A 12,822-nucleotide genomic window follows, 5' to 3' on the forward strand; every position below is an offset into this window, starting at 1 on the left:
CTATTTTTAAAGTTAATGTCTGAGAGTCATGTGAGATACATGTCTACTTTAATAAAACTGTTTACATCACATTTTTATAAGCACACTCTCCAATGGTGCCATGTTCTGGACTAAACCAGAGTAGATTTCTGTAGTTCAAACACAGAAAAACAAAGGGTAGAACACCCATAGTTAGAGTTCAGCACAGTTACAATGAATTCAATGAACAGTTAACATCCCAGGAAAAATAGAGACAAAGAAACAATGTTTCTGCATGCATTCCTTTATGACAGCCCTGGCTTCACCTTGTGAATCAAACAGTCCTGCAGTATGTCTAACCAAGCATAGCTGCAACAAGAACACACAGGAGACATGCAACGGCCCCAAGGAGCACAGCTTTGAAAAGCTCACAGGCCCAGTTCTCCACAGCTTCAAGAGACTCAGAGTGAACACACAGAAGGCTAGAATTACAGCTGAGTGCAACAACATCCTACATCTGGTTTGTCTCCAAACACAGCAGGGAATGGACAAACAGACTGGGTGAAACCTCAGAGGAGCTTCACAAAAGCAGAAGCGATGGGAATGCTTCTGATTTCCACAGCTACAAACAGGCCTGCCCCCGGGTGTTGACCTCAATGTTGCACAGCGCCTGGCCCACAGCAGGACGCCTGCATCTTCACGATAATAAAGCGATTAATTGTTTCAAACATTATTGCAATAAACAATAATATTGTCTGATGACCATTTTAAACTGATGTGATGGTAATGACATAATAATGCAAGCACATCCTGCCAAAATAAACACACTTTATTTTCAAAAGAACACTTAACACTGGAAAACTAAATATACAAAACAACCAAAAATAAAATAGACTCTCAGTCTCTGTTAACAAAAAATGCACTTCAATAAAAAATAAAGACAACATGAAACCAAAGTGCAAATAAAAACTACATTCAACCACAAGAGTAGAGTTTATGAAGTCTGTATACTATATTGCCTTTCAATAATTATTAGATTTAGATAGAGAAGATGGCCATATCAAACTATCTGATGCAATAGTTCACCCTAAGGAAAATGAGGAATGGAGGGGTCAGTGGAGAGCACTAGAGCTGAGCCTTTTTTCATCCAGTGTCATCAATAGAAAGAGAAAAAGGCAGGAAGAAACGATAAAGTCGATCAATTAAAATGAGGTCGATAATTTCCATTTATCATGCAATTAATTGAGTTATTGTTTATCGCGACAGGCCTATTAATAACATGTATTCATATGAATAACCTCTTCAGATTTTCATCATCCACCACAAGCTTCTTGTTAGGAGTTTATGTCATAGTGTAACAGAAAGTGGGTGCATTGCTAAGATAGAGGAAATTGATACAAGTTTCTTTTTTTTTATTTGAAAAATTGTGTTACTGCATTTGTACTTAGTCTGAGTCAATAGTTTTCTGTTTCTTGATGTTCTAAAAACATATAAAATATCACTTATATTAAGAGATCTAAGGCACTCTGATCTAACATGGACTTAAGACAAAGGCAGTAGACTTTGTTATTTCTCCCAGAGGACCTTTCCACTAGAAGACACAACTGTTTATGCCTTTTTGACTCTCCAGAGCCAAGCTAAGATGAAATGTATTCTAAAAATGTGCTAGGCTGCTGAAGTTCCTCATAATAACTATGGAAAAAGACCTTTGGCTGCATGCCTAATGTGACTGTGCTGCAAAAAGCACAGAAGCAAATAACATGTCAAGACTGGAAATAGACAGGAATTATACTAACATGAATAAACCATGTAAGATATAAACTACATAGAGGGAGAATGTGGTGTTTGAAGTGACTCATTGCTAAATATCTCTAATGATGTGAGAGACTGTTAGAAAAGGATTGGCTCACCTAAAGAATGTGCTGCAGTCGCACTGAGAAAAAAACTGTTTCTACTTTGCAGAACACTGCAATCACTGCAGCGTTCAGGCAGACCACCCTGAGGTGGATACATGACACCTGCACTGCAATGCTGCTTAATGCAATTCAATAGGGTGTTTATACACATACATATTGAACTATGATTCTTAAAATGATCGGCCTTAATATTGTATAACACTCAGAAAGACACGAGTCCTGTTTTGGTAAGGGAAGACATGAACAAAACTGATTGACAGGTCAGTCCTTTCAGGATGTTGCAATGTAGTGGTTCAGCTTTCAAGAGACGTTTTCAAGCAGAAAGTTAAATTAGAAGAAGGCTAAGGGGACTGGTCAAAATTTAGATGAGTTGCAATGATTGGTCAGAAAAGAAGGAAGCATAAGAAACGCTATGGTGATTGGTCAAATTTGAGGAAAGACTGAGATGACTGATGTTATTGCAAGTCCAAGCAAGATCTGCGTATAATGAGGGAATTTGCATTGATAGTTGTAACTGCAACATCATGGAGGGACTGATATGTTTTCAACCAAAACAAGCCTCCAGATCAGCCATATTTACCCTCAATCGTAAGAGCAAATATTGCAAAATTCCTTACAAATATTTCTGAAGCGTTACTTCAAAATCAGTGACTTTGATAGAAAAAAAGACAAAAAAAGTGTGAAATAATGGAGAGATTGACTACAGGTAAGAGAAGTACTACTGATAGTAACCTCAAAGAGCAATCATAAAAAAAAATCTAAACCATCGTTTTCTGCTAACACACCTGCCAAATTTTGCTTGTACACAGACAATTTAGAAAATGACATGGAACAATGTGGGAAAAATCTGTAGTTCTTCAAGGTACAATCAATATAAAACAATATATTACAGTTCAATACAGAAACCATTACAAGCTTCTTCCAAAAAGGAGAATAATAATGATAAATAAAAACATTTTTAATCTAAAAGGAACATAATAATTTACACAATTAACTACTGAACTGTGAATTACTATGTTGTCTCAAAAGAAGAAAAGATATGGGAAAATCTTTAATTGAAATATTACTTTATATTATATATACAAGAATATCCCCACAACTATCCATGAACTGTAGGATCTTAGCTATTAAAGTCCACATCAGGTGTGCTCATCAAAGGCAGAGAAAAATGAAAAAATGCTATTGGAAATTTAATGTAAGTCACTTGATATACAACAGGCCACCAAATTTTTCACCAAACAGTCCTTTGTAGGCGTGCACCGATTGCAGTTTTCTGGCCAATCACTGATTACTGATCTATTACAAATCCTGACCTGCCGATTCCAATTTTGGCTGATACCAATTGTTTTTGTCTAAAATGTTGCTAAATGTAACAAGAAAGTTGATGAGTTGCCAAAAGCAAAAGTGAGATGACTATTGTTACCTGGACCTGATCAGGGGCCGGTCTGCTAGTCAAACCTCTCTCACAGCAGAGCAGAAGAAAATAACAGTTGATTTAAATACCTTTGCCGACGTAGATAAAATCGGTGGTTAAGATCAGCTCCACATGTAAAAATAGGCCGATCACAGATTTCCTAAAATTAGGGAAATCGGCACCAATATATTGGCTGGCCGATATATTGGTATGATTGTACCGTATTTTCCGCACTATAAGGCGCACCTAAAAACCTTCAATTTTCTCGAAAGCCGAGAGTGCACCTTATAATCCGGTGCGCCTTATATGTGGACCAATATTGAGCCACAACAGGTCTCGCAACTACGGTAAGCAGCCGCCGACTTCATTTTCCCCCGTAGAAGAAGAAGCGGCGGTGCATGCTGGGTTTTGTGTAAAGACCCCAAAATGGCTCCTATTAAAAGACACGCTTATGACGCAAAGTTTAAACTCAAGGCGATCAGTCACACGGTATCAATGGTGCGGAAGTGGATATATATTGTGATTGCACTAACGTTTGATTTACCGTAACAGTATCAGACTGTTTTTTATGTGTTTATTGAATCGAGGAAAAGTTCCCCTCCACTATATGTTGTACCTTGCTGTTGCTAAAAGATAAACTGTGTCACGAAAATACCACGTCACTGACTTTACCTCGGGGAAAATAATAAAACAGTTTTTTATTCATTTTGGGAATGAACAGAGTTTTCAGAATGCTGGTTTGTAATCTATTAATAAAGTTTGACTGACCTATCTGACTATTTTGTTGACATTCTCTTTAGCGCAGCTCCATCTAATGGATGCATAATGTAACCCCATCCTCTACTGTAGCGTCTATTCTATGCGCCTTATAATGCGGTGCGCCTTATATATGAAAAAAGTTTTAAAATAGGCCATTCATTGAAGGTGCGCCTTATAATGTGGTGCGCCTTATAGTGTGGAAAATATGATAGTATCAATATAAGGACTGAAATTTGATAAGTTAAATGAGCATGTGATGTGCTGATAGAGGCATGATAGGGGGCAGCATATCTAGCAGCACAGTGTGCTATTGCTTCAGGGCATCTTATGAACTCATTCAATAAGGAGAGAAATTAAACTGAAGAAAATAAACTGTGCTTCATAACCCTTGGTTTGGAAATCCCAGTTGAGCTCTCACAACCCTGGTCAAACCCAGCAGCAATCCATGATTCTCAGCAGCTACAGGCCACAGGACAGGGAGCTAACAGCACCATCTATATTTCCCAGCAGCCTCTCAGTGAAAAGCTAAAGCTTTGGAATGTCCCACAGCTAAAAACATGCAGCCTTAACTGCTGCATTTTAACATACAGTTATCTGAAACTGATGTGAACACCTGGCAACTGTAGAGTCAGAGTAACCTTTTAACTGGACCCATCTGGCTTTTCTGACTGAAAGTTAAATGAAGTCTGAAGTGGCCCAGCCAGAGTCTCCACTAGAATCAATAACAGAATGTGTGGAAACAGCTCCAGACTGTGGTTATGGTTCTGAGGCCTCATAACCTCAAACACTTGGAGCTCATTGCAAAAGATGATTGATCAAAATACCAATGGAGACGCGTTAAAAGTTGGTCAGCAAGGATAACAACATATTCAAGCATTCCACTGATCATTAATTTGGTAAATAACTTTCAAAGTGCAATTTTTTTTTTTTTTTAAATAAGAAAATATTTCAATATAATATCTCTTTGGGAGTTATCCGCCTCATTTCTAAACTTCTTCACTGAATTAAATATGATTTAAATCTCTATGAATATTGGGCATAACTGTATTATTAAAGCTAGCTGTAATATTATATTCTATTTTCTCATCACTTCTCTTAATTAATATGGTCTCAGTCTAAAAAAATGTTAGAAGTTTGGACTACAATAGTTTCTGGCATTTCTTAGGATTTCATGATAGAAATACAATAATTCTGCACAGTCCTTCAGGCCATCAGTAGACCACTACATAAAGCACAAACACTGCTCTAAATTTTAACCAACCCACCATCAAAAAAGGACCAATACGCTACAATATTTACATCAGCACACTATAATTACAGCTAATCATATTTTGAAACATTAACTCAGCATCTGCAGTACCTCAGGTAGATGTTGTGGTTGTAACTGTACGTTGACTAATCTTAATGGACTATGTTTTTTCTCCACTGAATCTTTAGCTACATTCCTATTTGAAAGTAATAACTACTGTTATTTACCTCTCAAAGCCATGTTGACTACATAGTGTTCAGTCACAAGATGCATTGTTGAATTGTATGCATTTAGAATCAATTGCAGCAAGCTCAGCTCACTGCATGCTTTATCCTGCAAATCTGCCAACAGTAACTGTGTGAAAATGGTATTTGTTGTCAGAAGCAGGTTTGGTTTCTATTTCATGTTTCTCTATCACAGAACACCAGTCTAGTCCATTCTGAACCTGAGCAGTGGGTGTTTGCAGAGATGGAGATCTGCTTAAGTTAACACTTCTTTGGCACTGATCAGTCCTAGTCTCTGAAAAACTGTTTGTACAAAGAGCAAAGAGATGTTAGTTAATAAAACGGTTCTCATCCTATCATCTATGCTTCATGTTCTTAAACTGTCTTTTGACTGCAAATATAATTGCACTTAGCAAACATTTCATTCCAAAAATTCTTGGACCACCACAAACGGAGAAGGATTCCAGCAGCTGATGACCCTGCAGATACGGAACTAACACCAGAAAACACAATACCAGTAATTACAATCCATCATCTCTGGATGAGAGCTGATGACAGCTGAACAACCACTAGTGTTTTTGTGGGATTTTTGTACCATTAAGTACACTGTGTCCTAAAATGACAATTCTCCACCCAAAGAAAAAAAAAGAAAATCACAATAGCAAAATTATTCAAAACTCAACGTAGCTATAAAATACGGTATTTTCGAACTATAAGCCGCTACTTTTTTCCCACGCTTTGTACCATGCGACTTGTAGGCCGGTGCGGCTTTTCTGTGGATTTTTTTTCAACCACCAGGGGGCTCTTTAGCAAGAAGTGAATCATTGGAAGTCAAAATTGGAAATCAAAGAAGAAAGTGCTGATTTTCATTTAGAACAAGCACATATTAACAGCAGGTACGAAGGAGAAATGTCTTCAAACTCAGCCTCTCATCATGGAAACCACACAAACAAGTTCATATGATGCAGCTTTTCAGTTGAAGGCTATGGCTCTGGTAGTACAGGAGGGAAATAGAGCCGCTGAATGTAAACTCAGCGTGAACGAATCCATGGTTCGGTATTGGAAATGGAGGACTGCGTCCTTAACAGCAGATTTATTAAGAACGCTGCCCTCCACTGCGTCCTTGTGGAAAACCGAGAGCGGCAGAGATACCAGCGGCTTTTAGCTCAGTGCGGCTTATATATGTAGGGTAGGGTAGGGTTTAAAATTTCTTTTAAAGCTTCCAGTTTTAAAAGAAATTTTTAAAAAAAACTTTGTGAGTGCGGCTTATAGTGAGGTGCGCTCCATCCACCTTATTGCTGGGAGGCTAAATTGTAAAACGATTATGGGTCTTACTTCCGGTGCCCACCGGAAGTAGCAGTATTTCACTGTAGGGGGTTTTGCCAATCTATATTCATGATAGAAGTTATATCTCTCTTTTCGGTTATAATACAATATTTCATTAAACTTGTTCACGGACACACCGTCTGCTATCAGAGACCTGCTCAGTACAGAGGATAGTAATTGTGAGTTTAATCACGGGGAGCCACAGGAACACGATCATTACGTTTTGTTACGGAATGACCGTGAATTAGCAGCGCTGCTAGCAGCTCGTTTCTCTGAAGAACTGACAGTAATAAAGAAAAGAAAAGCAGAGAAGCTGGTCAGAGATCTGAGCTGCTGTTCTGCCCAGACAGTGTAAAACACCAGAACTACATAATATTGGCTTGGTGTGATGTGAATTTTATTTTTCGCTTGTATTTAAAAAATAATAAAGTTCATGATCTGAGTCTTTATCATTATGCCAGGAACATTTTTATAAGACAAAATAAAATATCTGGGTTTATTTAATCCATCACAACCAGAAACTCGAGGTTCTCCGGTGCTGAGTGTCGCTGCAAATCAGCAGAGAAATGACCGCAGCTGCTGCACTTCAGACCGTAATATGGAGAATCTCCCCTGGACCAGAACTGGACCGAATCACACATTGACCTGTTATAGAGAGCAACTTGCCACTGGAAAGTGTCTGCCCTTTCGGAGCTCGGTAACTGTTGTGCTGTTCGTGGCTGTACTTTAATAATCAGACCAAGTTCAATTAGTGGCAGTAACAGGCGTGTCTTGAACGGCTCCCAAAACAAAAGCGGTATCGCCCACCGACAGATAAGGAAACAATAAGAATTTGGCTAAAAATTCTAAACCTGAACATAGAACCCAAAATGCTTTATTTACTGAATGCTTGGTCATTTGTAGCAAAAGATGCATCTGGAGCTGAAAAATCATTCCAACATCAAAAGCTCAGGCCTTTCTGCTGGACTAAACATCAAGAAAGTTATAAAGTATAGGGCTGATCTGGTCACTAATTTGGCTTTTTTCCTTTTTTGAGTCTTTGTACTCCAGTTAACCATCGATTACTCAATTAGTTCAAGATTCATCACATTAATCGTTTCAGCTCCAATTCAATGACGTTTACCACTGAAATTTTGACATTAACTTTATTTATTTAGCTGGAAGCAGCTGATGGGTACCGGCGGGCGAAGCGGCATGCGGCTCGGGCGGTTGCTGAGGCAAAAACTCGGGCGTGGGAGGAGTTTGGAGAGGCCATGGAGAAAGACTTCCGCACGGCTTCGAGGCGATTCTGGTCCACCATCCGGCATCTGAGGGGGGGGAAGCGGTGCAGCACCAACACTGTTTATAGTGGGGATGGTGTGCTGCTGACCTCTACTCGGGACGTTGTGGGCCGGTGGGCAGAGTACTTCGAAGACCTCCTCAATCCCACCAACATGCCTTCCACTGAGGAAGCGGAGCCTGGGGACTCTGGGTTGGGCTCTCCAATCTCTGGGGGCGAGGTCGCCGAGGTGGTTAAAAAGCTCCTTGGTGGCAAGGCCCCGGGGGTGGATGAGATCCGCCCGGAGTTCCTTAAGGCTCTGGATGTTGTAGGGTTGTGTTGGTTGACGCGACTCTGCAATATCGCATGGACATCGGGGGCAGTTCCCCTGGATTGGCAGACTGGGGTGGTGGTCCCCCTGTTCAAAAAGGGGGACCGGAGGGTGTGCTCCAATTATAGAGGGGTCACACTCTTAAGCCTCCCTGGCAAGGTCTATTCAGGGGTCCTGGAGAGGAGGGTCCGTCGGATAGTCGAACCTCGGATTCAGGAAGAGCAGTGTGGTTTTCGTCCTGGTCGTGGAACACTGGACCAGCTCTACACCCTCAGCAGGGTCCTGGAGGGTGCATGGGAGTTCGCCCAACCAGTCTACATGTGTTTTGTGGACTTGGAGAAGGCGTTCGACCGTGTCCTTCGGGGAGCCCTGTGAGGGGTTCTCCGGGAGTATGGGGTACCGGGCCCTTTGATACGGGCTGTCAGGTCCCTGTATGACCGGTGTCAGAGTCTGGTCCGCATTGCCGGCAGTAAGTCGGGCTCGTTTCCGGTGAGAGTTGGACTCCGCCAGGGCTGCCCTTTGTCACCGATTCTGTTCATCACTTTCATGGACAGAATTTCTAGGCGCAGCCAAGGTGTTGAGGGGATCCGATTTGGTGGCCTTAAGATCTCATCTCTGCTTTTCGCAGACGATGTGGTCCTTTTGGCTTCATCAGATCGTGATCTGCAGCTCTCGCTGGATCGGTTCGCAGCCGAGTGTGAAGCGGCCGGGATGGGGATCAGTGCCTCCAAATCCGAGGCCATGGTCTTGAGCCGGAAAAGGGTAGAGTGCCTTCTCCGGGTCAGGGGGGGTGTCCTGCCCCAAGTGGAGGAGTTTAAGTATCTCGGGATCTTGTTCACGAATGGGGGAAGAAGGGAGCGGGAGATCGACAGGCGGATTGGCGCAGCGTCTGCTGTCAAGCGGGCGCTGTACCGGTCCGTCGTGGTGAAGAGAGAGCTGAGCCAAAAAGCGAAGCTCTCGATTTACCGGTCGATCTACGTTCCCACCCTCATCTATGGTCATGAGCTTTGGGTCATGACCGAAAGAACGAGATCGCGGATACAAGCGGCCGAAATGGGTTTTCTCCGTAGGGTGGCTGGGCTCTCCCTTAGAGATAGGGTGAGAAGCTCAGTCATCCGGGAGGGACTCAGAGTAGAGCCGCTGCTCCTTCACATCGAGAGGAGCCAGTTGAGGTGGCTTGGGCATCTGGTCAGGATGCCTCCTGGACGCCTCCCTGGTGAGGTGTTCCGGGCACGTCCCACCGGGAGGAGGCCCCGGGGAAGACCCAGGACACGCTGGAGGGACTATGTCTCTCAGCTGGCCTGGGAACGCCTCGGGATTCCCCCGGAGGAGCTGGAAGAAGTGGCCGGGGAGAGGGAAGTCTGGGCCTCCCTTCTGAAGCTGCTACCCCCGCGACCCGACCTCGGATAAGCGGAAGAAGATGGATGGATGGATGGATGGATATTTAGCTGCAAACTAGATACAAGCAACAGATCTGTTTAGTAAATGACTAGTTACCTAGTTAAAAACCAGTTCAAATGATTAAGGTACAGTATCGTGGCTGGGTTTCGGTTTACTGTAAGAACATACTTTCTAGAAATCTTTCATTTTATTTACACACTGAGCCATGTGAGGCTTGTGGACAAGTTGGGGCAAAGTAAAGGCAGGAGGTTCGCTGTCGTCCAAATGGTACTAATGGGTCAAAGGTTGCAGATGGAGTTATCAGCACCTCTGTGTCCTGATGTTTAAACAGCAGCAGCATGATCGACAGCTGCCTCAGCTGTTTCAGTACTGAGCCGGGGTCAACGGGCGCAAAGATTAACTCAACTAATACACGCCGAGTCAGCCGGACATCTTGTTGTCCCATAAACGCATTCCAGTCGGCCAGATACGGCACACAAACGCAAACAACCCTCAGCCGGTTCTATGGAGGCACGGAGGAACCTGCGGAGCAACAAAACAACCCCATCTGACTAGTTTGCTAGCTAACACCGAGCTGTTGTCTCATTATCTACTCAAGCACTTCCTCTCTTCCTGTTGTTTCATTGTAGGGGAGCAGCCCTAATGGTAGCCATGTTCCACTACCCGTTCTAAAATTCAATAAATGGCATAAAGCTAAACAGGCATCCAGATCTCCACTGATCTAACTAGGCTAACCTTTAAGCTCACTCACCTCATACTGGATGTACTGTTTCCTCCACTCCGGCGTGATGTGAGCTGAGAGATGCTCTGTGAATTTCATTTTGACAGCCTGCTGTTTCTCCCCCTCTGCTGCTTTTACTGACAGAAATCAGCTGGTTGTGCTCGACAGCAGAGCTCGCGCTGTGCTACTGAACTGACGGCGTCCCACACAGGCTACAGCACGAGCGGCGGCGGCGGCTGCTGCTGCGGTCAGAGATGCCCTTTTTGTCTTCTCTCTATCCCCGCTCACAACACATTTTTGTCCTTTTTTTTTTTTTTACCTCTAAACGATGTGTCTGTTGAGTCACACTTTAAGGTGAACACTCCGTTAATTTTGCTGGAAGTGCAGCATCAATGTCGTTAACACAGCACTGTGGCTCTGATAAACAAGCTGACAGTGTTAGTGTTAGCTAAGTCCTGCTACCCCCTTCTCTACCTTCTCTTTCTCTCTGACGCTCGTCCATCCTCTGCCTCTCTCCACCTCCTCTGCCCTGCTGCCTTCAGGTGCAGTGGGGAAATTAGCTAACAACAACCTGTCGGTGGATATCTCCTTTTCGGTGCCAAATTCAATGTATGGCAGAAGAAATGCTTGGACAGGTTTAATTGAATTTGCTCAGGTAAATTTAACTTTGCATAGTTGTTCTTTTTTTTGTTCCTATGTTAGAAACACATAGTCTTTGGAAGTATTGTTTGCTCTACGTATTTAATCAGTTAAAATTCTGGCAACGTTTACGGATTATTTCTCCTGAATGTAGAGTTGTTCTGCTAGTCCTAAACGTGTTTTTAAAATATTGTGATATTTCATTTGAGTATTCCGAGGTTACGCGAACACAATGAAAGTGACGTCGCCCAGAGACTTTTGGAAAAAAAAAATGACGTAGATGTAGATCGTTTCTCTTGTGAGGTGGGAAATGCATGTGGAAACTTTCCACTGCATATTGTATGTGCCTGCGCCTCTCTGCGGCCAAAATAACCAAATAAAACCTAGAAACGAAACAACCACGCTCAGTAATTGTTTAAACTATGGAAGCCCCTTTCCGATACTCTGATTTTATTTATTTATATATATATATATATATATATATATATATATATATATATATATATATATACCTCAAAAAATAAAGGGAACTTGTAAACAACACAATATAACTCCAATTAAATCAAATTTCTGTGAAATCAAACTGTCCACTTAGGAAGCAGCACTGATTGACAATCAATTTCACCTGCTGTTGTGCAAATGGGATAAACAACATGGGGAAATTATTGGCAATTAGCAAGACACACTCAATAAAGGAGTGGTTCTGCAGGTGGAGACCACAGACCACTTCTCAGTATCCATGCTTTCTGGCTGATGTTTTGCTCAGTTTTGAATGTTGGTGGTGCTTTCATACTCATGGTAACCTGAGACTGACTCTACAACCCACACAAGTGGCTTACGTAGTGCAGCTCATCCAGGATGGCACATCAATGCGAGCTGTGGCAAGAAGGATTGTGTGTCTGTCAATGTAGTGTCCTGAGGCTGGAGTAGCTACCGGGAGACACACCAGGAGACGTGGATGAGGCCGTAGGAGGGCAACAACCCAGCAGCAGGACCGCTACCTCCGCCTTTGTGCAAGAAGGAACAGGAGGAGCACTGCCAGAGCCCTGCAAAATGACCTCCAGCAGGCCACAAATGTGCATGTGTCTGCACAAACGGTTAGAAACCGACTCCATGAGGATGGTATGAGGGCCCGACGTCCACAGATGGGGGTTGTGCTCACAGCCCAACACCGTGCAGGACATTTGGCAATTGCCAGAGAACACCAGGATTGGCAAATTCGCCACTGGCGCCCTGTACTCCTCACAGATGAAAGCAGGTTCACACTGAGCACATGTGACAGACGTGACAGAGTCTGGAGATGCCGTGGAGAGCGGTCTGCTGCCTGCAACATCCTTCAGCATGACCGGTTTGGCAGTGGGTCAGTAATGGTGTGGGCATAGATAAAGTGGTAAGTGGGGGATAGAGTGGGGTTTTAAATTTTCAATCGAAAAGACAAAAGTAATGTTTTTTACAAATTAAAAAAATGGGGTTGATAAAAAGTTGTATTTATATGGGAAAGAATTATAAAGGGTTAACTGTTTTTGATAAGAAACTAACTTAGGAAAATCATATAGAACATATTATGGAGAAAAGTAAAAAGGTTCTTAATATTATGAGGTGTTTAGCAGGTTGACATGGGGTGCA

At 42.5% G+C, this 12,822-nt stretch overlaps 1 protein-coding gene across 1 annotated transcript in view; it reads right to left on the reverse strand.

Annotated features, from left to right (window-relative positions):
- LOC114146230 (xenotropic and polytropic retrovirus receptor 1 homolog) overlaps positions 1 to 11,062 on the reverse strand; it is a 59,604-nt gene extending 48,542 nt beyond the window's left edge. The window contains exon 1 of the mRNA XM_028020118.1: positions 10,588 to 11,062. Within this exon, the coding sequence (XP_027875919.1) occupies positions 10,588 to 10,656 (69 nt within the window). The 5' untranslated portion in view covers positions 10,657 to 11,062. The remainder of the gene's footprint in view (positions 1 to 10,587) is intronic.
- Positions 11,063 to 12,822: the final 1,760 nt, after the last annotated feature.

Source organism: Xiphophorus couchianus, chromosome 6 (assembly GCF_001444195.1).
Source record: "Xiphophorus couchianus chromosome 6, X_couchianus-1.0, whole genome shotgun sequence".
Classification (NCBI taxonomy): Eukaryota; Metazoa; Chordata; class Actinopteri; order Cyprinodontiformes; family Poeciliidae; genus Xiphophorus; species Xiphophorus couchianus.